Here is a 24,716-nt window from a genome sequence, read left to right as displayed (position 1 = left end):
CCGGTAAGCAAAACTGTAGCAAAAAAAAAAAAAAAAAACCCCCCCACCCTCATCCCTATTGAAGATGACTTTCTTAACAAGCCTTTCTTTATGAATGACCTTTTCACAACCTACATAGCTACTCTTCCTGTATACATTTTCACCCACTCTTTCACTTTCCCTCGCTCCCTCCCCTCTACCCCCCGCTTCCTACCTACACTTCTTCTAGTAGTCTATACAAAAGCTCTCTCTTGAATACCTCATTGAAGTAGTGCACAACCACCAAAGGAAAAAAAACATTTCAAAATACAAAGATTTATTTTCCATTTGGATTTTGTATACATTTACATATATATTATCAAATCACAACGACACGGTTGATCAGGTCATGGTTTCTACAAGGAGGTCTTCTACTCAACATGTTGAGGTTGAGCTAAGTGCTAATGGGAGAGAATTAAAAAAGGTTGTTCCTATACACGAGCAAAGAGCAGCCATGGAAAGAGAACATTCTTTAGTTTCTACTACTAATAGTAATAATAACAATAAGCAAGATGGATTGGAAGAACCACCTAAATCAGTTAAAAAGGAAACAAGAGGCAGGAAGAAAAAAAATCGCACAGTTGATACAACTAGCAGTACCAGTATATCGTCTACGCGTCTTCATCCTTCAAGGACAAGTGTTGAAAGTGGAGATCATACAGGTGATGGTGTTGGCTCGTCAAAATTTTCACAACCCCCTGAACCAATAAAAAAAGTTGACACTAGGGGGCGTAAAAGAAAAAATTTAGAAAATGACTCGAATAAACAGCAGTCGTCAGGTAAGAAAAAGCAAACTGCTACTACAAATACAACTACCGCCGCTACATCTGGTCATACTATTGATGGTGGAGCTGCCGCTGGTGCTGCTGGTGCTGCTGGTGCTGGTGCTGGTGGACCGATCCAAAATATGACAACTCGTTCTTCATCCAATACCGTAAATAAACATAAGATCAACCATCTATTGACTAATGATTCCCCTCCTCCATTGGCTTTGTTTACTCATCATCAAGTTGGTGCCCGAAGAAATAATAGTTATGAAAGAAGTACTTCTCCAGGTATGGCAAATTATCCACAGCCATCGCAACAACAACAACAACAGCAGCAGCAGCAGCAACCAATACCACAACAGCGACCAACGCACCAACAGCATCTTCAGCAAGCTCATCCAACACATATTCAACATCAACAACAACAGCAGCAGCTTCACTATCAACAGCAGCAGCAGCAGCACCAGCAACTTTACCAGCAGCAGCACCAGCAACTTTACCAGCAGCAGCAGCATCAACAGCAGCAGCATCATCATCACCAAATGGTCCCGCAACAAATGTCTTCAACTCCGTCCGTGGGACAAGCACGTTCGGCAGGCAGTAGCTCACCTGCAGGACGCATCCCCATCACTTCTATAATATCACAAAAAATTGATGCTCAAGATATTCCCTTGACGTTTGATGAGGAAGATGATACTGGAGGTCCAGAGGACAAAAAAACTAAAAGAAGATATCGTGTCGATAGAGACAATATTAAGATCAACAAGAGAATCATGTCCCAAGATACAGAAGATGTGATTAAGATGTTTAAAAAATTTGATGACGAGATATTAGCCAATCCTGAGGCAAGACAAAGACTATTATCGTTGGGGTTTGAGACTAGGAAAAGATATATTACCACATTCAAGCATTTTATTCGATTTTGTTGCAAGAAGAAATTGGACAATTTTTTTGTTACGGGTGAATTAATGAAGGAATTTTACCAAGAACAATTTGCAAATAGTTCATCAACTAAACCGGTTATTAGATTGAGAAAAATGGACCCTGCGTTTAGCAAGTTGCAAGAAATTAATTTCTTGGTTTACCATTTGGAAAATAAAGAAATACCTAATAGACATATTGCATTAGAGTATTTAGTTTATAAGGAGATTGGCAAGGATACACTGTCTTCGTCATCTTCGATTGATGATTTGTCTTCTAATGAGTCAAATTCGAAGAAAAAGAGAAGAATGGTGAAGAAGATATATAAAGCTCAGCAATTATCAGGGGTGCCCAAACCGGGTCAAAAAGACAATACGGGGAGTGGTGGTGATGGTGATGGTGATGGTGATGATGATGATAATGATGATGGTGATGATGATGATGGTGGTGGTGGTGCTACTGCTGCTGCTACTGCTGCAGGTGCTGCTCCTAGAGCGGCATCTGGGGATTCTCCTATTCTCCTAGATTCATCTAATCAATTTGAACCAGGCACCAGTGGTTCTGGTTCAACTCAAGGTACAGGTACAGACGCAATTGTTGCTTTGTCTGCAAAACAGAATCAACAACAGCCGGTGCCATATAATCAGCATCCACAAACCTTTCCCTCGCAACCACAGCATGCTTCTGGTACCCAACACCAACAGAACCATTACCAACAACAACACAATCAAACAGAGCAACAGCCAGTATATACTAAAAGAATCACCAAAAAAAATATTGAAGAGATCCGTAGATCTTTTGCATTATTACGTGATGACATACAAAAGACAATTTCCGCATATCCTGCATTTGCATCCAGTTTATCGCAACGTATAAATAGCTCACTAGATCGATTCGAGATTGAATTGAATGGACCTCCACCTACTCGTCAACAACAATTTTCTGAACTCGGTGTACCTATATATGATTTAAATCATGATATATATACCGTTTACGAAATAGTTGAAGAATGGTATAAAGTAGGATATCCAATAGCACAACGAGTAAAACAATATGGTGAGAATTGGATTCGTGATGAAATTGATCACAATACTTATATTGAAAGGAAATCTATAGTAGCCTTTGTTGAAAGAATGGCCAATGAATGTCAAGTCGACATTTATACTATTGCCAACGATTGTGATCGATATATAAGAGATAAACTGATTTTAGATGAGTTTATAAGTGAGATTGAATTGGATGTAGAGGATTTGTTCAAACGAATAATGAGGTATAGACATAGAAGGGGTTAACAAGTGACAGTGATATTATGAGGAATAGTGGACTTTTTTTGTTTTTGTATTTTTTTTAGGAGGGAGGCGGTAAAAGACGATGAAAGATAGGGGGGGGGAGTTAACTTGTATTGTGGTAGAGAGAAGTCAGTGACATTTGGATTTTTTTGTTTCAATTAAAAAGACAGAATGTTTTCAGTGTGTGTGTGTTTATTATTCTAATTATATGTATTAATTATACGGATTGATTTTTTTTTCTTTCCTTCTCTATGAAGAAAGGAGGTTTTTCACTTCTCCTCAAAATGTAGTAGCAATTGCTGCAAAAGGAATAATCACAATCTCTTAAAACGCAAATGAATTAGATTGCTGGTAAAACTATCTTTGGCATTTTGCATGGACTAGTAATGGAAGCTTTCAAAATTGGACTATTTGTTAATTGCCTAAATTGTTGTCTGGTTTGTATCGAATCAAATAAAATTAGTGGGGGAGGGAGGGGGGACGGGTAATGATCCCTTGATATCTTATTAAGTGGTAACAGACAAAGGATTCTTAACTCATGAAAGCGCCAGTAATTAAAAAAAAGGGTCTTCTTCTTTTTTGCGGCCATTAAAAAGAAAATAAAATAAAATAAAATAAAAAATAAAACTTTCACCCTCAATAATCTATCGTACGATTTAGAGAGTCAAAGTCTTAGCCATTCAAGACGTAGCTAGGTAAAAAGAAAGATTAGAAAACCAAGTAAGAAATTTCAGGTTGCTATCGCTTATATCCATCAAACAACGGGCATTATAGCATGTATTTCGCCTTTTCAAGGTATTAATTTCTTATTGTTCAATGTTTTTTTTTTTCGCCCTAGATATCGCAATGCCCTTAATGCTCATAACCAAACATCAAAATTGATTGAGAGCTTTAATGCGTTACAAAAGGGAGGGAAAAAAGATTAAAATGTATTGGTGCAGGAGAGTTTTGAGATTCATGAGAAATGTGGGGTAATTAGTAAAAACACAGAGAGAAAAGTTGGGCTGAAAATCGAATCCTTTTGAAAAAGGATCGGTTTGTCTTTTTGTGGATGATTATGTTTTATTTGACATCTACTCCGAAATATTCTTTTACTTTTTTTATTTATTAAAAATTGGTACACTTTATCTTTAAGCAAAATAGTAAGAAGGGTCTTTTTCGTCTCTAAAACCAACAGCTTCGGCTATCACTCTATAACTGGAATTATATCCAAGTACTTTTTCTACTATACCTCTGTTGCTAGCTTTTAAAAGGGTACTCATCGCACCATAAATATGTCAAAAAAAGTATTATCATTTTTCTTTTTTTTTTTTCTTCTACTATATGTGTTGAGGAACCGCGGCTAAGATCGGCTAATCAATTCGCCAATTTTTATATCAATAAAAAGAAAGAAAAAGCCTTTCTGGTGTGAGAAAAGAGAAACATTAGATTTGTATGTGTTCTAACACTTTTATCTGCAGATAACAACCTGTTTCAGTATGAGGGAGTCAATGTTTTGTAAATGCAATGGTTTGAAGTTTTACTTCTTTGGGTGTTTGCTTTTGTGAAGAATTGTAATAGTAAATTGTTTGTTTCCACCACAACCACTACCTCCTCCTGCTCCTCCTTCTCCTTCTCCTCCTTCTCCTCCTTCTCCTCCTTCTCCTTCTCCTTCTCCTCTTCTTCTTCTTCTAAATCAATATACTCTTTCCTTGAGTTTGTCCTCTTTTTTTCATTACTCATTGGTGCATCATTAGAGGCACTTGCAGTGGTGAAAATAGAAATTAAAAGAGATGTACATGTATGCATTACTGAAAAGACAACTTCTGGATAACCTTACTTTCCTTAAAAAACACGAATTGGATGTATTACTCAATCTTCAATATACATATGTGTTTATATATAACATGCAAACACTTTCAATATAATCATCCTTCTCTTTATTTTTTTTTGAAAAAGTTCAAATAACCAGAGCTATAATGATTTCTTCACCATCAGCTACAAAAGTAGTTGATGACAACCGATCAGTTAGCTCAATACCATCAGAAGTTGCAGAAGATCACAATGCGCATATTGTACGTCCACCAAAATTTGACTCGAAATCGATTAAAAAATACCTCTATACAAGAATAACTTCATTGTGGGTAGGTTGGGATGAATTGAGTAGCTATTCATGGAAAGAAGTCCTTAATCCATTCTACCCATTAAAAGAGATGAATTTACATCAATGGAACTTTTTCTTTATGGCATATGGGGGTTGGACGATGGATGCTTTTGATTTCTTTTTAACTAGTTTGAATGTTGGCAATTTGGCTAAATCATTTAATAGATCAACTAAAGATATCACTTGGGGTATAACTTTAGTTTTGATGTTTCGTACTGTTGGCGCTTTGATTTTTGGATTTTTGGGTGATACTTTTGGAAGAAAATGGCCCTTTATTATAAACATGTCTTGTCTTATAGCGATTCAAATTGGTACGGGGTTTGTTACAACTTACACCCAATTTCTTGCCGTGAGAGCTGTTTTTGGTATTGCAATGGGAGGTATATTTGGGATTTGTGCTGCAGAAGCATTGGGCGATGCTCCTATAAAGGCAAGAGGTGTCCTTTCGGGGATATACCAAGAAGGTTATGCTTTGGGGTACTTGCTAGCAGTCTGTTTCCAAAGAGCATTTGAGGAAACTGACAGGGTTTGGCAAAATATGTTTTTCTTCTCCGCGGGTGTTTCTGTTATATTTGTCGTTTGGAGGCTATTCAATCCTGAAACTGATAATTTCCAACGACAAAAGGCAATATTCCAAAAAGGTGCCAAAGCCAAAAAATCCGAACTTGCTGAGTTTAAAAGTCAAGCTAAAAAGGCCATAAGGGTTTATTGGTTGAATATCATCTATTTGGTATTGTTGATGTCGGGATTCAATTTCTCGTCGCATGGGTCTCAGGATATGTATCCTACAATGTTGACATCGCAGTACCATTTTGGTAATGATAAGACCACTGTGGTTAATGTTTGTGCAAATTTGGGTGCAATTGCTGGTGGTACAGTGATTTCGCATCTTTCCACATTTATCGGTAGAAGAACAGCCATCTTGTTGGGCAATGTGTTTGCCGCGGCCTTTATCTATCCTTGGGCCTTTAAACCAATGTGGGTTACTGCATTCTTTATGCAATTTGGTATACAAGGTTCATGGGCAGTTGTTCCAATCCATTTATCAGAATTATCGCCACCTCATTTCAAATCATTTGTAACTGGAACAGCTTATCAGTTGGGTAATTTAGTAAGTTCAGCAAGTTCGACAATTGAAGCAACCATAAACGAAAGCTTGGATGATTTTGGAAAGACAATGGCTATATTTATAGGGGCTATTATTGCTTATTTGATGATTGTCAATATATTAGGACCGGAGAATAGAGGTGCCGATTTGGAAGCTAATAGAGACGATGAGTTTAGTATATTTGATGTTGAAGATGAGGAGGATATGGAAGAGGATGATTTGAATAAGACGCATGAGGAGAAGAGCGGCATTTCTGCTAACAAAAAACCGGAATTTGAACATCGGGAGAATGTCTCTGACTCTGATTTAGATAGCCTACGTGAAGAGAATATCGGCACCCCCTCCAATTTCAATAAACCAGAAGTTGAATAAAGGGAGTGAAAGAAAAAAAGATGCAAAAAAAATATTAAAAGAAAAACCATAGAATAAGGATATAAATAAGGGGGTTGTGCTTTTGAGCCTCTTAGCAACATTTTTTTTTTTTCAATAATTCCCCTTTTTTTTTTTCCTTGCACAAAAGTGGGCTTTCTTATCTCAGCTAAAGAAAGCGAGCAGTTTGTATATAAGCTAACACATGTGTGTATATTTCGTATTGATCAGTTACAACTAGAACATTTATGCTGAGTATTATGGTTGTACTAACAACAATATAGTACAGTGTGTGCTTTATCAACTTTGTTAAATAGAACTCAATACATGTTTATGTCTATAAAATCAAAAGCGGAAACTATTCTTCCTATTAGCAAGGATGAAGAGATTTCAAAGTAAATTCCTACTCTTGATATATAGAGTAATAACTATTCTTCTTTACCAGATTACATGTGGTAACTGATACATCCAGTGGATTCGGTTGTAATTGGAAGAATAATGGGACTCTGGAAAATAGGGGGGAAGGGGGGCACAGGGGGCTGTTTACCTATTTTGTCGCATGCTCTATTATTCTTTCTCGACTCTTCTTCGACACCCCCCCCCCCCCCCCCCCCCCCTATAACTTGTCTTAGTCTATGTATACCATAATTTTTTCACCTCTCGCAAAAAGAAGAGGAAAAAAAAAGGAAGTTATGAAACTGCAAATTTTTGTTACAAGAGATTATTCTTATATACATACCACATCACTTCCAGTCAGTGTAACGTGTGATATTTACAACCAAATGTCCCTGATTTTAAGTGTGTTCAAAACCAGTATACTTACTGTTACAAACGAGATTTTACAAATCACAGTTAGTGTTCTTTGTGGGATATTTTGTGTATATACGGTGTTCCATATAGCTAATGCTATTCAAAGTACAAAATATAATCGACAGAAACAATCCAATGTAATCGCTTGCGTGGACGAAGTCTCATCGGTACAGAATCAAAGTCTGAATCAGAGCGTGAATGCAATTACAAGTAGTCAACATACAACTAATCCAATAATTGGAGTATCAAATAATACGGGGAGCCCAAAACCGAGTTCACCAGTTATTACACCAGACACAAGTGCTAGTAGTAGTGCCCCCTCCCCTTCCCTAACTTCCTTGCGGCAGCAAGCTTCCAACAAATTTAATTCAAAAATTTCAAAAGTGATAACACGGATTAACGCGCGGCGCAAGAGGTCGCCATCGTCGTCAGTAATGGATCCAAGAGAAGCAGCAACGTCATCAAGTTCGTTAGTCTTTTCATCATCATCATCGCTATCGAAAGCAGTTGGAATAACATACTTGAAAACTTTAAAAGCTAGAGCAAGATCGTCCCTGGATGTCACGAATAGTAGAGGAAGTCAACAGCTTCTGCCTAGTGTATTTCGAGTTCGACCAATGAGGAATAACTCCTCGACTTCAGCTTCATCTATCCTTCGACAATCTGGGTCTAACACGCCACAAACAAGAGCTTCAACTCCGGCCACGTTACGCTCGAGAAGCGTTTCCCTGATACAAACTAACGAAACACTACCTCAAGACAGAGTTGACAATAATACAAACACGATTGGTAGTGACCCTATTTGGCTTACTAGTAACAATGGAGAAATTAATTTGGACCCACCACCACCATATACATTAAATGATCCAATGGGCATGAATGATACTCTATATAATTCAACAGGTGATAATCTGAGTTTGAGTACATCTTCTTCAATAAGTTATCTTGGAAGGCTTTTATGGAATGAGAGGGATTGACTTGATCTACTTGCAAGTATATACGTATAGAATATTTGATTAAATTGAATGTCTATTTTTAGAACGTATGCCACGTGACTCTCAAAACCCACTATGAATGAAAATTCAAAATTCCTTTTCTAATCAAGATCGTATTAGAAAACTACAACCCTTTAGATATATTATGTAGAATGTATATATATGTATATATGTGTATTGAAATTTTGCTATATAAAGTAAATATTTTCTCCTAGACCACTTTAGTGAAACAAAGAAAAGGGATAAGTGCTTATTAAAAAACCCTTTCAATTCTTCAATAACGAAATTTTTTAATTATTAAATCAATGTTTGTAAATAAATTACTGCAAAAAAAATTTTAACCATGAGAAAAAAAAGAATTAATCACCAAAATTATTGGCCCATGTAAATGGTTAAAGTAGGTTTCAGGGATGTATTATCTTTAAAAGACTAAACCGAAGGCGACAGCGGCAACAGCCAAGACTGAACCAGCGCCCAAGTTGGAAGCAGAACCTTCGAAAACGGATTGAACAGATGATTCTTCTGGAGCAGCAGTAGCTGGTGATTCTTCTTCAGCAGATGATGCTTCAGTTGGAGCAGCAGTAGTGGCTTCAGCTTCGGTTCCAGCGTTTGTAAGGGTAACGTAACCAGGTTCTGAAACAGTAATTTCTGACTCTTCACAAACAGTATCACAAACAGTTACAGTCAAAGTGGTTGGTTCTGGGCAGTAAGTAGTGTAAATGGTGACGGTTTCGTTGATGTAAGCAAATGAAGAAGTTTCTTCAGCAACAGCTTCTTCGGTAGTAGAAGATGGTTCTACTTCTTCATCAACATCAGTGAAGACAGCTTTAAGGGTCAATGGGGTGGAACCTTCAACTGAAGCTTTGACAACAGCGAAAACTGATTCAGAGTATCTGTATGGGTCGTTAATGTTCTTGGCGGCAGCAAGAGCATCTGATCCTGGGAAAACAACTGATCCATCTTCACCAATATCAACTGGTAATGGTTCGGATGCAACAGTTAAAGCCAATACATCACCTTCGAAAGCCAAGTATTGGCTTGCTGGTGGTTGGGTAGACAATTCAATATACAAGACTCTTGATTCATCATTGTATTGTAAAGTTTGAGCAGAACCCAAGAAGAAATAGTTCACACCTGCACCTTCGTGGGTTGAGTATAATCCCTTTCCGTTAACTTCTTCATTGTCTGAAGAAGCAAATAATTGAACTGGTCTTACTGCAGCCAAGGCAGAAGCAGATAAGGATAAGACTGATGCAAATGTAGTGACTCTCATTGTATTAGAAAAAAATTCAATTGTGTTATTGATAAAGCGAATGACCTGTTGGTGGGTTTTGTATCAATAAGTGATGATTGTATATCTTTTAATGAAAAGAGAAGAATAAAATAAAAGGAAAACTGAAATCTTTCGAGAGATTTGACTCTCTACTTATAGAGACGATTTGCATTAGGAAAAGCTTTTTTTTTATTTTTACGAAATTTTATAACCAGGTGGTTTTCACCAAAGGTCACTTAGTTTATTTTTACATTTGTTTTTGTTTTATTTTTTGCTGTAATAATATCTTGTTAAACCATTTCTCCTTTCTCTTTTTGGTTCTTCCTTGCTCTATCAAATTTAAAAAAAAATAAAAAATACGTGAGAAGGAAAAGCCATACCAAACAATAGTTTGATATTATGCGACGGTTAAAAGTTAAAAATAATTTGGACTCCTTTTTAGCTGATACTATTATTTCAATAGTAGTTCCGTTTAAGAGGCAATTTGGTTAGGCCGTGTATAATTGTGTATCTTTCTCTCTCTTCTCTCACACACTCCTTGTTTGCACATTTGTTTTCTATAATACAGCACTTATTCGCTTCAAGCTACGGCTACAGTACCTTTCTCTGAACTCTTCTTCACTTGGGTTTTGTTGCTTCTTGAACGGAATCTTTTTTATGGGGTTGCTGGATCTCGTAACATTCTCAACTCTTTTTTTTGCAATTTGTGTTTTGTACCCAATTACAAAAAAAAAAAAAAAAAAAAAAAATTGGAAAGCCGCACAAATGTAATTTCTTTCTACTTTCTACACCAACAACTATCAAAATCATTTTCAACCTGTACCATTACGTCGTCAAACTGATGATCCTCAAATAGTTTTTCGACTTCTCTTTTGATGAACGAGGTGTTTTCACCTCGGTATACCTGGATGTGCACGTAACCACATAGTTTCCCCCTTTTATGACTTGGCCAGAATCTAGGTGTTGTGAATGACTTGACTCCTTTTATTGTAGGAATTTCATGTAGCGTGCTTCTCAACATTGACTCTTGTTTCTTGGAGATGGATAATAATAAAGTGGAGGCGGTTGATTTGACCAAGGGGATGGCAGACGAAAATATCATTATTGCAATGATAACTGATGCTAAAGGATCAAAACCTTGCCAGTGGAACATCTTTGTGAGTATAGTTGAAACAACGACTCCAACCGACCCAAGCGCGTCAGCTAGTATGTGTAAGAATATTCCTCTCATATTGTCGTTGATGTCATCCTCGTTCTCCTTCTCGTTGTTATTGTTAGAATGTGAATGGCCATGACTATGAGAATGATGATGACTGTGAGAATGATGATGGCTATGAGAATGATCATGATCATGAGAGTGTCCATGATCAAAGGCAAATATACCCACCAAGTTCACCAACAATCCCAATGAAGAAACAACAATCAACTCGCTTGTCCTTTGCAACTCTACGGGATTGACTAATCTGCCAATAGCTTCAAATAATATAGAGCCACTGATCCCTATCAATAGTGTGCCATTTGTGAAACCTGCTAGTATCTCAAGGTTTTGCCAACCAAAGGGATATTTCCCATCAGGGTCAACTTTATATTTTGAAACCACTCCTGCTATTAATCCCAAGGCTAGTGATAAACAATCCAAAAACATATGCAACGAATCAGATAATAGACCTAAAGATTTAGATCTGAATGAGTACAAGAATTGAATCACCATAAAACTTGCATTGAGAAGTAAGAAATTGAAAATTGCTTTCGTGTCTGGATATTTTATCACTTCAGATATTATAGATGATGATGATGATGATGATGATGATGGTGGTGGTGGCGTTGATTTAGTTCTGGAGGAATTGTATACATTGTAAAGTCCCCCCTTGTTTTCAAATCCCGGAATAATTAAAAGCGCCATAAGAAGGTGAATTATTGTCCATTTATTCAACTCTTTCAAAACAACGTATTTTAGTAAAGCGTTTATTACAGCAATCGAGATAAAACACCCAATAAGGTGGTTTTTAGACTTGGGTAGTTCTTGAAGAGTAACAAGTCCAATTGCAAAAGTTACTATGTTAGCTCCCACCATTTCAAAACTGAAACTTTGAAATAATGTCAAAAATATTAAACAAGCGAAACCATTCACCATTATTGAGCGTCTATTTTGTTCTAGATTGTAGTTTGCTCTAGTGAGAAGGTATAGGGAAGTAATGATGGAAATGAATCCTAGTATAATTCTGACATATGATGTGGATGCCATTAAATTCATAACCAATATACCGGGTGTATACAAATTCCTCACATTCATCAAGAGCCCAAGACAAATCAAGTCGATTTGAAAATCTAGAAGCTTTGTCGAACCGTACAAACAGAATATACCAAACCATATTTTCAAAACACTTTTTCCAGGCCCTTCTTTTCCATTAAGCAGTAGTCTCGGTATAACTTTGAAGATCAGTGCTATATGTATGACAAACAACGAAAGCGATGTGCTTAGCCCCGTTGAAGCAATATCCAGTAGCCAATTAGTCGGATTCGTATTTTTTTGTCCGCTTGTTATAAGGTCATGAGATAGGAAAATAATTGGATACGCTACGAGAAACGGCAATGCAGTGGTTAAGCTCGATGTAGTTAAGCCCGCAGTAATGGACAGTGCTAGCCGAGTGACTGATCTTGGTTTTAGTTTATTGGTATCTTGAGCTTGATAGGGATTCTCTGCATTTTGCATTGTCCTAACAATCTACACACACACACTAATAAAGGAGGAAAAATAGTTGATCAAAGGTTTAACAAAATAAAACTATTTTTTCCCCTCGTGCCTTGCCAATTTTCCAGGTTACGCGTGCATTTTTGATATAAAAACCATTCAGTTCTTCTATATACCTTCTCTATTTGAATAAATAATACAAAACATTATATATATATATATTCTTAAACCCTATTTAATAGTAAATTGCTCAACGTCAAACTTCTTTGGCGAGATACCCATGTTTCCAATGTACTTGACGGCGTCTCTTCTCATTTTCTCCTTAGTTTCCTTATCCCAGTTCAACTCATTACTCATTATTTCAACCACGCCATCGATAGCACTCATTGCTTCTCTTGCGTTTAAAAACGCTAATCTTGTTCGTCTTGCTAAGAAATCAATAGGTGTTCTTGTATACTCGTATTTGAGTGAGTAAAGTAACTCAGCTACAGTGAATGGTTCATCAAAGGATTGGTAGCTTAGTTGGTTCTCTGGTGAAACTTCCAAGTGTTTGGGAATAAACTCTTGCGATGCAGCTAAAGTTACTGGAAGTTTATTGTAATCGCTGGAGGAGTACAACTCCAAAATCATCGCTGATCTAGAGCCATAGTTATGGGATAAATGCTTGGCTAATTTCAATGGGATTTTATACTCGTGGATTAATCTAGCGGAATAGTTTTTTGAATAATCGTCACCACCAATGAGAACCAACTCATTGGTTTGACAAGGCTTGATGTTCTTACCATTGAAATCAAAATTTTTAACAACATAATCAATTGTTTCTTGTGCCATTTCTCTATATGTGGTCCATTTTCCTCCCGATATTGTCACCAATCCAGATGGAGATTGCACTAATAAATGGGATCTAACTAACCCTTCAGTGGAGCCAGATCCAGAATCTCCGTCTTTTGCAACCGTCGAAGGATCTCTTACTAATGGTCTAATACCAGACCATGCTGATAAAACATCGTTTCTGTCAATTGGGAAAACCAAGTATTTTTGCATTTCCCTAATAATATCCTGAATATCCTCCTCTGTAGGGATTGGATTTTCAGGAACAAACTTTTCTGGAGTATCGGTTGTACCAGCCAAAACTTTTCCTTGCCATGGCAAAAAGAACATGACTCTTCCGTCGGCGGTAGCTGGATCCAAAAGACCCATTGTTGTGGGACAATAGTACTCAGGTAAAACTATATGCACACCACTAGAAGGGACAACCATTTTTGGCTTTTGTTCTTGCTTTGGTGGTAATCCCTGTGGGTCCTCGTCCATTTCCAAAATCTTATCAGCAAAAGGTCCTGTAGCATTAATAACCGATGTAGCTTTAATTTCATAAGTTTTCTTGGTTTCCAAATCCGTAGCCCTAACACCATACAATTCGCCTTTATCATTTTTCAACAATTGGTCAACATTAAAATAATTGAGCACTGTAGCCCCATTTTCAATTGCAGTTATAGCCAAAGTTGAATTCATTCTAGCATCGTTAAAGGAACCATCATGATAAACACACGCAGCCTTCAAGTTGGTGATATCCATCATAGGTGCCAAAGCCTCGGCTTGCTCTCTGCTCAAGATTGTAGAACTTCTCAAATTTTGTCTACCAGCAAACCAATCGTACATTTTACAACCAGCGAAAAAATATGGAACTTGCCAATAGTTGTAAACTGGAATCATAATGGGTAAAACGGTACATAGATGGGGAGCAGTTCTCAACATATTGCCTCTTTCATTGAGGGCCTCTATAACCAAGTCCAACTGAGCTTTACTTAACTGGAAAATGGCTTTTTCCAAATAACGAACACCACCGTGTGCCATTTTAGTGGACTTTGAAGAAGTACCTGAAGCAAAATCAGTCTTTTCCAAAAGACAAACATTCAACCCGCGTGTAGCCGCATCAACTGCACATCCCGTACCAACCGCACCACCTCCGATAATTAATACGTCAAATTTCTTGGTTCCACCTAGCTGATCGACCAACTCTTTTCTAGTTGGCGGCGATGGATAATCTTTTCTCAATGGCTTGTAAGAATCAACAATTAATGATTTTCTTTTAGGTTTTATGAAATCTAGATATATGATCGTACCACCAACAACTGCACCTGCAGCCAAACATGATTTGGCCAAAGTAGATCTAAGCAATCTTGACATTTTTTTTTTTTGTTCTTGGTCCCAAACGTATTAAGAAGAAAAAACAAATAAAATCAATAGTTTGAAAAACTTGAAAAACTTGAAAAGAAAGAAAAAAAAAAAGAAAAGAAAAAAAAAAATAAATAAATAAATGTGTTAAATAAAAAAGATTAACCAAATACTTTGTTGAACAATTGCTCTTCTTTCTCTTTGTCTCTCTATCTTTTAATGTTGCCCCTCACTAGTTTGATGGAATATGTATAACAGGTTGTAATTTAAAGGTAAAGCTGTAAAGATGAGTAAAAAAAGTAAATCGCTCTTTAATGCGGTGGGACATCTCACAATTTTATATGACACTAAAAAGAAGGATGTCAATAAAAAAGAAAAAAGAAAAAAAATGTCATATTCAATATTGCAAAGAAAAGAAAGAAAAAAAAAAATAATAATATTCAAAATCTACTAGTAAACTAAATCTCAGTGATTTGGAAATTGTCTTGTAAGTATGTAAGCATTTTTTTTTTATACCACAAACAGATTTAGTTTCTTTGAGGTAGTGTATTCATTCTCACTGTTTCATCACTGAAGTCCGTGCAATTATTGGGGTGTTACCATAACACTCACTCACTCACACCCCGTCGTGATAATAATAATGAAAGAAAAAAAAAAAAAAGCAAGCTTTGCCAGATGAAGATTATAAGTATGATGTTTCTTTTAATTGACTAATGCGCAAACAAGAACTGATTGTCTTTAAGGCTTAGCGACTCTATCGAGCGAAGCAAGATGGTGGAGCAGCACTGACTACACCGACTCAATATCCCCTAATAAACGTAATAGGTTTAAAAAGACTTTATAAAACCCGAGGATTTTTTTTTTGCTCTCTGATCCTGGGCAAGAATACAATGCTACGCATGGAAGGTTGAAAATTGAACATATGAGACATGGCAAAAAAAAAAAAAAAAAAAAAAAAACCGTTTAAAAGGTAAATGTGTAAATCTTTACCACATTATGTAAGAGAACGCGAACAACCGGTAGAACTAGACCCTGTAAAACTAGTTTTACTAAAGCGGACCAAAGGAAATTATCAGACAGGGGGATTATACACACGCACGCGGAAAAGATGGCTTCTAACACTGGATTTGTAAAGAGTATGAAAAAAAAAAAACCAAGTAACTTATCTAATTTGACCGAGGAATCAGAAGGGCACGTTTTTCTTATTTTTTTTTTTTTCTTCTCATAGTGATGCAAAGAGTTGTATTGACTTAACAAGTTACACATGCTAAATGGCAGGTGGCAAGGTGGTAGATGGTAGGTGGTAGGTTTGTAGGCGGCAAAGGTGGTAAGCAAGAAGGAAACAAAAGACAGGCTATATCATGCTATGCATTATGCACCTTTAATGGGTTTACACGGGGTATTTTTATTTAGCACCAAAACAATGCTACCTTTCATGTCCAATTATCTTTTTTATTATTTCATCTTCCCATCTATCTCTGATCTTATCTCTCAACCTCTTTTCATCTCTCTAACATTGTTCAATTTGTCATCATCACCATCTTAGCGATAGTTGTTCTTTTTCTATTTTTTCGCCTAACCAAGATGATGATCATTTTCTGTTGTATTGACACGACCAGGTATTGAAAGAGAACGTTAAATCTTTATTGTCACCAACGAGCATATAATCAAATCCGTGTCTCTCCCCCACCCCCCTCTCTCTCTCTCTCTCCAAATGACGGACTTGGATCATCAGGATCAGGATATTTTTGACCAGTTTGTGAATGTAACTGGGATTGCCAATTCGGATGATGAGGCAAAGGATAAAGTGCGTCGTTTATTGACTATACATGATTATAACTTGAATAATGCAGTTTCAACATATTTCGACACTGGCTTCAGCAGTGTTGAAGCAGCATCGTCCTCGGCGGCATCATCATCATCGTCACCACCATCACCACCATCATTATCATCTCATGCCACAAGCACGGCGGTAGATTACAGGGAGGTTGAAAATGACTCCATCGAACAATTGACACATAGATCTGTTTCGAGATCTTCTACGCGCGAGATGGTTAATTTGCAAAATCAAATGATGATGACTTCGCTTATACCACGATTGCCCAAGGCACCACAGATATCCACACGCTGGCAATTGGATGTGGGGATTCATAGCTCTTTTATACGTGACAGAGAGAAAAGCATGTTGGCGGAGAAGGAGAAGGAAAAGGAGAAGGAAAAGGGGAAGGGGAAGGAAATAAGGGAAGTTCGAAACTCGAGTATATTGAGCACTTTGTGTTTCATCTTATTGCTAATACCCAAAAACGTGCTTCTGATGCTCATTACATCTATAAAGTTTTTCTTTGGATTTGGTGGATACGATATCAACAACAACAACAGCAACAGCATTTTTAGATCGAGTGCCCAGTTTAATTATGAAAACTTTGATCCAGACTACAGCTACATAAGGAATAACAATGAGTGGGAGAAATATGCATTGCACGAATCAGGATTCAATGAAGTACACTCGGTGTGTCAAGCGGAGTATGACTGGTTGTTGGTGATGTTGGTGAATGATTCACAAGAGTGTGAACAGTTTGTACAGTGTTTGTTAGGTGATGGCGCTTTTAACAGACTTTTCAATAAGGACCACGGTGTTTACAAGGAGACCAAACTATTCATTGGTAATCCTGTTCATTCTCCGGAAGCGTTTGAAATTGCCAAAACTTATAAAGTTCGGAAACTCCCCTATGTGATGTTGATAGCGCAGGTATCGCCGAGTCACGATATAATGCCATCAATGTCTATAGTTTACAAGTTGAATATATCGAAACAATTTATCAAAGAAGAGGAGGAGTTAAATACAACGGTTTCCAAAATGACAAAACATTTGAGCAAGTTGTGTGACAAATTCAATCCACAATTGGTTTCTGCGAGATTTGATAAACAGGAAATGGATTTGAGCAGGATGATTAGACAACAGCAGGATGACGCCTACCTGCAATCATTGGTTCAAGACCAATTAAAGAAACGGCAACGGGAAAACGAGTTGAAAGCTCAGCAAGAGGCCGAGAATTTGAAGAGTATTAGACGTTGGTTACTACTTGACTTGTTCAAGTCAGGGTTTTTACAGAAAGTGGGTAACGAAGAAGAAGAGAACAAATTACGGGTGGCTATTAAGTTACCCGATGGAAGACGTCTAGTTGAACTGTTCAAGAAATCAATAACCACTTTAGACTTTTACATTTTTATTGAACTAAAAATGTTTGTAGAGGAGTTGAAAGTAGGGGATACGTTGCCAGAGGAGGAGGAGGAGGAGGAGGAGGAGGAGGAGAAAAAAGAGGATAATATTCCCAAAGAGATGAAAGAGAGATTTGCCAATGTTCATGATTACTATATGCAATGTGATTTCAATTTTGAGATCCTACAACCTTATCCAAGGAAGTTGATTGAAAAAGATGCTGGTTTGACTATTGGAGAAGCGTCAGATTTCTTTAAAGGAGCAAATTTTTTGGTAGAATATAAGTAAAAAAAAAAAAAAAAAAAAAGGATACACATATATATATATAGGGTAGTGTTTTATAGTCAGAAAAAGAAGGTTATACAAAAATGATCAAAAACTCTAGAAAAGTAAATTCGTGATAACAAAGAGGTATATATTTGACAGGGGGTTCTTTTCATTACACACAATGGCGAGCCGTCAATCGAGATTAGAAGCAGAAAGATTAGCAATGATACAAAAATCAATTTCTCGTGGTAGGTCGCTATCTCCGGGCACAGCAAACGGAGGGGGAGGGGGAAGTTTGCGCTCGCCGTCTATATCAACAGAAGATTTCAATAAAGATTTAAAATGGTCTATAATTAATCACGACCCACTGGAAAGGATCAAGAAACCAGATAGCAAAGAAGAGGATTATTCTTGGGAGAATGAAGTGAGTGAAGAAGAACACATCAGTGACAATGATGATTCGAACGAGAAGTTCCAATATGATGATACAGGAAATATTTTACCCAACTATGCTTGTCAGGATGAAAAGATAGACGAGGTTAGCTCGATATTGGAACATTCCAATTTGGATGACAATTCAACGGTGAGGAGATTGGAAGAGTTGACAGCTAATGAAAGAGCTTTAGCAGCAGCAAGAAATGCAGGCACAAAGATTGACCAAGATGTGTTGGATAAGTTGGCTACCGATAAGCATAAACTAACTGGACTGGATACATTGAACTTGAAGAAGGCCGATCAGGATACCTTTTCAAGACGACAAAAGTTGGAAAACTACCAAGCTTATAGGAGGAAGATTATTGACCAAGAAAATGGCATCACATCACCACCGAACACGGCATCTCCAACTAGAGAGGGCGATGAGGACTTTATGGTACCCTATACTTCTGCAGTTGAAGATAAATTGGATAGCGAGTTTGCTTCACGGTTGAATGAAACTATAAAAGAGGGAGAGGTGGATTCAAATAGAGCGCATTCAAGGGTGATACAAACCATTACGAGGGGTAATTTTTTCAACTTGGTAGACCCCAAGCTCAAGCCAAAAATGTTTCTTACTTGCATGGATTTTTCACCGGAATCGATATTCGCTTTGGAATGGGCATTAGGGACAGTTCTTGTTGATGGATCTGTATTATTTATAATTTGTGTGATTGAGGATAACGACAAGAACCATCACATTAAGGGGAATGCGCAGAATGAAAATGCAAGAGAGCAACAAAGGCTTAGTTTATTGAACAAAGCAAAGCAACAGGTGCTCAATTTACTAAAATTGACAAAGTTACAGATCCACGTGGTGATTGAGATCGCACACCACCCAATTCCAAGGCACTTAATTTTGGAGTTCATTGATAACTTACAACCTACATTGGTTGTAGTAGGCTCCAAGGGACAGAGTGCCATCAAGGGTGTGTTACTTGGATCTCTATCTAATTATCTCGTTACAAAATCTGTAGTGCCAGTGATGGTGGTACGTGAGAAATTGAAGAAGATTAATAGATTCAAGAGTGGATCCTCGTTGTTCTCAAACAACATCAAACCGTTGACATTATCTGAGGCCAGGATCGATTAAGAAAAAGAACATAAAAAGAATACAAAAAAAATACAAATACAAAAAAAAAAAAAAAACGAAAGTTCTAACCAATATTACATTTTATTCCATGACTTTTTTTTTTTTTATTTACTTTTTGATTCCACTTCTCATATAACGCCCAACAACAATACAATGATCTCTTTCATAAGGCTCCAATGTCAATTGTTCCAATGGCTTTATTCTTTCTTCCCTCAATTTCTGCACTTCTCTAGCAAAAACAGTTTCGGCATCAACAGTAGAATCAATACAGTTGGCCTTGATCGAAATGACAACAACGCCGCCATCTTTCAAAAACAAGTGCGAGTTCAATGCAATAATACGTGCTTGATCTGGCTGAGCAACATCGGCAAATACACAATCAACCATTCCAACCAACATTCTGTATTTTTGTGGGTGTCTAGCGTCATCGATAATTGGAATAACATTAGGTCTCTTTTTTGCCATACCAATCAACTCTCTTCCTGGTCTATGTGAAAATTCAACAGCATAAACCAAACCTTCTGGCCCCACAACATCGGCAACGTGTGATACAGATGTACCTGAAGCGGCACCCAAGTATAAGACTTTTGATTTCGGAGCGATTCCAAGTTCATCGATACCTCCCATAATACCAGCAGCTAATTTGGATCTAAAAGGGTTCCACACACGGTACTCTACCTTTGTTGCTGGCTGTCCTTCTTCTTTGCTTGGCTCTTCCACGGTTATTCTCTTTTCTCCGTATACTGATTCACCTGGTGCTATATTCTTTGTGACTAACAAATCTTCTTTACCTCTGGCAATGAAAACACCTGGATGTCTGTGTGGTTCAATGACAACTTTAGCACCTCCTCTTGCGCCACCTCTAGCTCCTCCTCTTCCTCCTCTGGCACCACCTCTGCCTCCTCTGGCACCACCACCTCTGGCACCACCACCTCTAGCACCACCTCTGGCACCACCTCTTCCACCCATGCTACCACCACGTCCTCCTCTACCTCCTCCTCTACCACCTCCTCTTCCACCCATGCTACCACCGCGTGAGCCGCCTCTGCCTCTCGGAGCTCCAAATGCCATTTGTTATGAGTGTATTGTATTTAGTATCAAGATGAAAGCTTGTTTGAAGCTGTTACTTTGTTGGAAAAAGAATTTGAGTGGGATGAGAAAATTTTCTTTAATCGATGGGGGGGGGGGAAGAAAGTTAAGAAGTGGATGTAAGAATTTTATATTGGTGTATGGATGCATATTTTTGATAGTTGCGAGATGAATAGGAAGGAAAGTTCAAGGGTTTAGAGAGTATGAAGAGTAAGGAGTAGTATTAGAGGCTTTTATGTTGGTATAAGATGTAGTCGAGTTGGTGAGCAGGCTTCGTCATGGAGGGGGGGATTCTTTTTCATGTAGTGATGATCATAAATATATCAATTTACCAACATTTTTCCAAATTTTACAACACACAGATAATCTACCGCCCTAAGCTTGACGGTCCATGATGCCCAAAGTGACAACTAATCATTTCAAAGTCTTTAAAGAACCATCGACTTTATTGTGGGAGGTTGAGTGCAATATTTTTGAATTCCAAGCGATGCCCATCGTGAGGCTCAAATGGTCACGTGATGGCTACAAAAAGTCCCAATCAGGATACACAATCAATCATTCATATAAATAAAGGTCCATATTTAACCACTCTTATTTTATACTAAAAACTCCGGGCCAAAGCTAAGGGGCAATATATCTTCAAGATAAACCTTGACAAAGGCGCCATCCTTATTAAAGAGAAATATAACAACGTTCTTGCAGAATTCCCGGATAAATTGTCGACATATACCACAAGGAACTATTGGTTTTTCAGTATCTGCAGATATTGCAATTGCCTTGAATTTTTGATGTCCTTCACTCTATTCGATGGTTAATAAAATCACACTAGATGACATTGTTCACACAAGTTTTACATACCACAGCCTTGGTTATTGCAACACGCTCGGCACATATTCCTGCGCTATATGAAGCGTTTTCAACATTAGCTCCAGATATATATTCACCGGTTTCTGTTAACACCGTACAAGATACTCTTGAAAAAGTCAGTATATTTTTGGGGAAATAAGATAGAGGATGAGTGGGCCGAACATACCTAAATTTTGAGTATGGACAATATGCCAAAGATTTTGCTTAAGAAGTCACGTTAGTATTTTGATAAGCAGATACATATCAACAACTCCAACTTACCATTTATAACTTTCTCTTTGAGATTGTTAAACTCGTTGTCTGATACATCCAGATGACCTTTGTGGGTTATGCACATTTTTGTTGTAATGGGGATATAATTGGGGAAAACATTCGAGTCGTGTGGAATAACAAAAATGAAGATTGGGAGATGAAAGCCGTTGGTTCTTTTTCTTTTTTATTTTTCCCACACAGGATTAATTTTTTTAGTGGCGGCAACAGTAGGAATTTTATTCAGCACCTCCTACTTTTCAACAATGGTTACGTTAGAAGAACTAGAGATTAATCAAGAAGGCGAGGATAGTATTGATTTGGAGATTCTACAATCATCCACGTCTGATATCATCAATCGCACGAAGCTTTTAGACAATGACATTAAAGTTATGAGACTGGAATCACAAAGGCTAACACATGAGAAAACTATGATGTTGGAGAGGATCAAAGATAACCAGGATAAGATTAATAACAATAAGCAATTGCCATATTTAGTTGGAAATGTTGTTGAATTATTAAACTTGGACGTGGAAAAAGAAGCTAGTGAGCAAGGAGCAAATGTTGATATTGACGCAGCGAGGTCAGGGAAATCAGCAGTGATAAAAACATCGACTCGGCAAACGATATTTTTACCAATGATTGGATTGGTTGATTCTGAGAAGTTAAAGCCCAATGATTTGATTGGGGTTAACAAAGACTCTTATTTGATATTAGATACGTTACCTTCTGAGTATGATTCGAGGGTGAAAGCCATGGAGTTAGATGAAAAGCTCACGGAGACGTATTCCAATATAGGAGGATTGGATAATCAAATTGAGGAGTTGATTGAAGCTGTGGTGTTGCCCATGAAGCAAGCGGAAAAGTTTAAAAAATTAGGGATCAAGCCACCAAAAGGTGCGTTAATGTATGGGCCTCCAGGTACAGGTAAGACACTTTTAGCAAGAGCATGTGCCGCACAATCGGGGGCCACCTTCTTAAAGCTAGCCGCACCTCAATTGGTGCAGATGTTTATTGGAGACGGAGCCAAATTAGTGCGGGATGCGTTTGCATTGGCCAAGGAGAAGGCGCCAACGATTATTTTTATAGACGAATTGGATGCCATTGGTACCAAGAGGTTTGATTCGGATAAAAGTGGTGATAGGGAAGTGCAGAGAACCATGTTGGAGTTGTTGAATCAATTGGATGGGTTTGGATCGGACGATAGGGTAAAGGTGTTGGCAGCTACAAATAGGGTTGATACATTGGATCCGGCATTATTGAGATCCGGTAGATTGGATAGGAAAATCGAGTTTCCCTTACCATCTGAAGAGGCCAGGGAGTCTGTGTTGAAGATTCATGCCAGAAAGTTGCATTGTGACAACAACTCGATAAATTGGAGAGAATTGGCCAGGTCTACTGATGAGTTTAACGGAGCACAATTGAAAGCCGTTACTGTAGAGGCTGGTATGATTGCTTTGAGGAATGGGAAGAGTATAATTAAGCATGAAGATTTTGTAGAGGCTATTGGAGAGGTGCAAGCAAGAAAGTCAAAGAGTGTCAATTTTTACGCATAAAGTAGGAGAGATTTAGCAATTTGTAGAGGAATTGAAAAAAATGGACAAAAAAGTAATAGAACTGGGGAGAAGCACTGCGGTTAGCACTGTGATTAGCAATATCTGTAGTAGATGTAGAGTGCGGATGAGGGGACCTTTTCTCAGGTATATCTTTATTGGGATCGTTATACAAGCGAGGTGTTTTTAATTTTTTTTTTTATTTTTTTATTTTTATTTTCAATTTTCAATTTATGTTCAGTACCGATGCTAAGGTTGATACGTAGGTATGGAACATTACGATACAGTGATGAGCAGTACCGAGCCATTATCAATGAGGGAGCCCGAGGGTTGGATAAGGTAGTTGTGCCGAAAGGATTTGTAGTGAGTCAAAAAGGGAGTGAGTATGAAGGGATAATGAAGAAGATTGGAGGAGAGATAGACGTTGGTATTGGGTATGGATCAGGGGTGATTGCGCAAGGAGGGGATAGCAAAGGAGAAAAGCAAAAGGACTTTATGATTGTTGTTGAGGATACGAGGGAGTTTCATAAGGAGAATATGAAGCGGAATGGGGCCCATTACACGATAAAGAGTGAATGGGTAGTGAATTTCCTACAAGGGAAGGGGATGTATTTCAACCCGTACGTAGTAATTGATAAGCAGTTAGTCAAGTACGGAGTGATTAGTAAGAGACGAGCTATGGAGGAGATGAGTGAATGGAGGAGTATGTATTTTGCGGGGAGGATGCATAAGCCAGTAGAGTATGTGAAGGAAGAAGACCAGAGAGTTGAGTATTTGAACCAGTATAATATGAAGAGTGCGATGAGTGTAGCGGTGCTTATGATGAAGGAGAAGAGGGAGTTTAGCGAGAGGGAGTTGTATGAGCAGATTAGCGAGTTATCGTATTATGGGGATTTTCGGATGTATATAGGAGGGGAGGATTTGAATAAGGTGAAGAATATAGTGAGTAAGCAGATGGAGCAGTTTCGAGAGAAGTATAAGCCGATAATAGAGTATTTTTTAGAGCGGAAGTATTTGGTAAAGGGGGAAGGGACGTATATTGATAATTTGAAGGCGAGTTCGCGAATACAGTTGGTGATGAGTTTGCCATTAGAGTTTCGGAAGCGGTTGTATAGAAGGTTTCCTGAGTCGTCTATCAAGGAGATAGCGATGGATAAGGAATTGGGGAGAGAGATGAGGAGGACGATTGGGAGGGAGAATTTGAAGAGTTCGATTGTGCAAGCGATGAAGGGAGTGATTAGTGCGGGAATGAAGAAGAGTGTGAGGTATGTAGTAGCGAAGAGAAAAAAGAGTAAAAAAATGTAAAAAGGGGTTTTGTGAGAATCGAACAGAAAAAAAAGAAAG

At 37.8% G+C, this 24,716-nt stretch overlaps 10 protein-coding genes across 10 annotated transcripts; 6 read left to right on the top strand and 4 right to left on the bottom strand. All coding sequences in view use genetic code 12, as the record gives it.

Moving 5' to 3' along the window:
* Window positions 1-367: 367 nt before the first annotated feature.
* Window positions 368-2,998, top strand: KGF56_001506 (uncharacterized protein; the record flags this gene model as incomplete). Its single annotated transcript, XM_049322636.1, has 1 exon — window positions 368-2,998. One exon carries the CDS (start codon window positions 368-370, stop codon window positions 2,996-2,998), a length of 2,631 nt encoding a protein of 876 aa, XP_049181233.1.
* A 1,955-nt stretch (window positions 2,999-4,953) lies between these two features.
* On the top strand, window positions 4,954-6,618 carry JEN2 (Jen2p; the record flags this gene model as incomplete). Its single annotated transcript, XM_049322635.1, has 1 exon — window positions 4,954-6,618. The coding sequence occupies one exon, from the start codon at window positions 4,954-4,956 to the stop codon at window positions 6,616-6,618; it is 1,665 nt and encodes a 554-aa protein (XP_049181232.1).
* Window positions 6,619-7,397: 779 nt separating this feature from the next.
* On the top strand, window positions 7,398-8,402 carry KGF56_001504 (uncharacterized protein; the record flags this gene model as incomplete). The annotated part of the gene is made up of 1 exon (XM_049322634.1): window positions 7,398-8,402. One exon carries the CDS (start codon window positions 7,398-7,400, stop codon window positions 8,400-8,402), a length of 1,005 nt encoding a protein of 334 aa, XP_049181231.1.
* Window positions 8,403-8,841: 439 nt separating this feature from the next.
* Window positions 8,842-9,693, bottom strand: PGA30 (Pga30p; the record flags this gene model as incomplete). The annotated part of the gene is made up of 1 exon (XM_049322633.1): window positions 8,842-9,693. One exon carries the CDS (start codon window positions 9,691-9,693, stop codon window positions 8,842-8,844), a length of 852 nt encoding a protein of 283 aa, XP_049181230.1.
* A 778-nt stretch (window positions 9,694-10,471) lies between these two features.
* On the bottom strand, window positions 10,472-11,767 carry KGF56_001502 (metal cation transporter; the record flags this gene model as incomplete). Its single annotated transcript, XM_049322632.1, has 1 exon — window positions 10,472-11,767. The coding sequence occupies one exon, from the start codon at window positions 11,765-11,767 to the stop codon at window positions 10,472-10,474; it is 1,296 nt and encodes a 431-aa protein (XP_049181229.1).
* Window positions 11,768-12,616: 849 nt separating this feature from the next.
* On the bottom strand, window positions 12,617-14,572 carry GUT2 (glycerol-3-phosphate dehydrogenase; the record flags this gene model as incomplete). Its single annotated transcript, XM_049322631.1, has 1 exon — window positions 12,617-14,572. One exon carries the CDS (start codon window positions 14,570-14,572, stop codon window positions 12,617-12,619), a length of 1,956 nt encoding a protein of 651 aa, XP_049181228.1.
* A 1,702-nt stretch (window positions 14,573-16,274) lies between these two features.
* Window positions 16,275-18,068, top strand: KGF56_001500 (uncharacterized protein; the record flags this gene model as incomplete). Its single annotated transcript, XM_049322630.1, has 1 exon — window positions 16,275-18,068. One exon carries the CDS (start codon window positions 16,275-16,277, stop codon window positions 18,066-18,068), a length of 1,794 nt encoding a protein of 597 aa, XP_049181227.1.
* A 160-nt stretch (window positions 18,069-18,228) lies between these two features.
* On the top strand, window positions 18,229-19,614 carry KGF56_001499 (Imp2'p; the record flags this gene model as incomplete). The annotated part of the gene is made up of 1 exon (XM_049322627.1): window positions 18,229-19,614. The coding sequence occupies one exon, from the start codon at window positions 18,229-18,231 to the stop codon at window positions 19,612-19,614; it is 1,386 nt and encodes a 461-aa protein (XP_049181226.1).
* Window positions 19,615-19,722: 108 nt separating this feature from the next.
* NOP1 (rRNA methyltransferase) lies at window positions 19,723-20,685 on the bottom strand (the record flags this gene model as incomplete). Its single annotated transcript, XM_049322626.1, has 1 exon — window positions 19,723-20,685. The coding sequence occupies one exon, from the start codon at window positions 20,683-20,685 to the stop codon at window positions 19,723-19,725; it is 963 nt and encodes a 320-aa protein (XP_049181225.1).
* Window positions 20,686-22,085: 1,400 nt separating this feature from the next.
* On the top strand, window positions 22,086-23,375 carry RPT5 (proteasome regulatory particle base subunit; the record flags this gene model as incomplete). Its single annotated transcript, XM_049322625.1, has 1 exon — window positions 22,086-23,375. One exon carries the CDS (start codon window positions 22,086-22,088, stop codon window positions 23,373-23,375), a length of 1,290 nt encoding a protein of 429 aa, XP_049181224.1.
* Between the last annotated feature and the right edge of the window lie 1,341 nt (window positions 23,376-24,716).

Source organism: Candida oxycetoniae, assembly GCF_023343755.2.
Source record: "Candida oxycetoniae strain CBS 10844 chromosome Unknown scaffold1, whole genome shotgun sequence".
Taxonomy (NCBI): domain Eukaryota; kingdom Fungi; phylum Ascomycota; class Pichiomycetes; order Serinales; family Debaryomycetaceae; genus Lodderomyces; species Lodderomyces oxycetoniae.
Note: the sequence above shows the minus strand (reverse complement) of the source record. Positions and strands in the feature narration are given on the sequence as shown.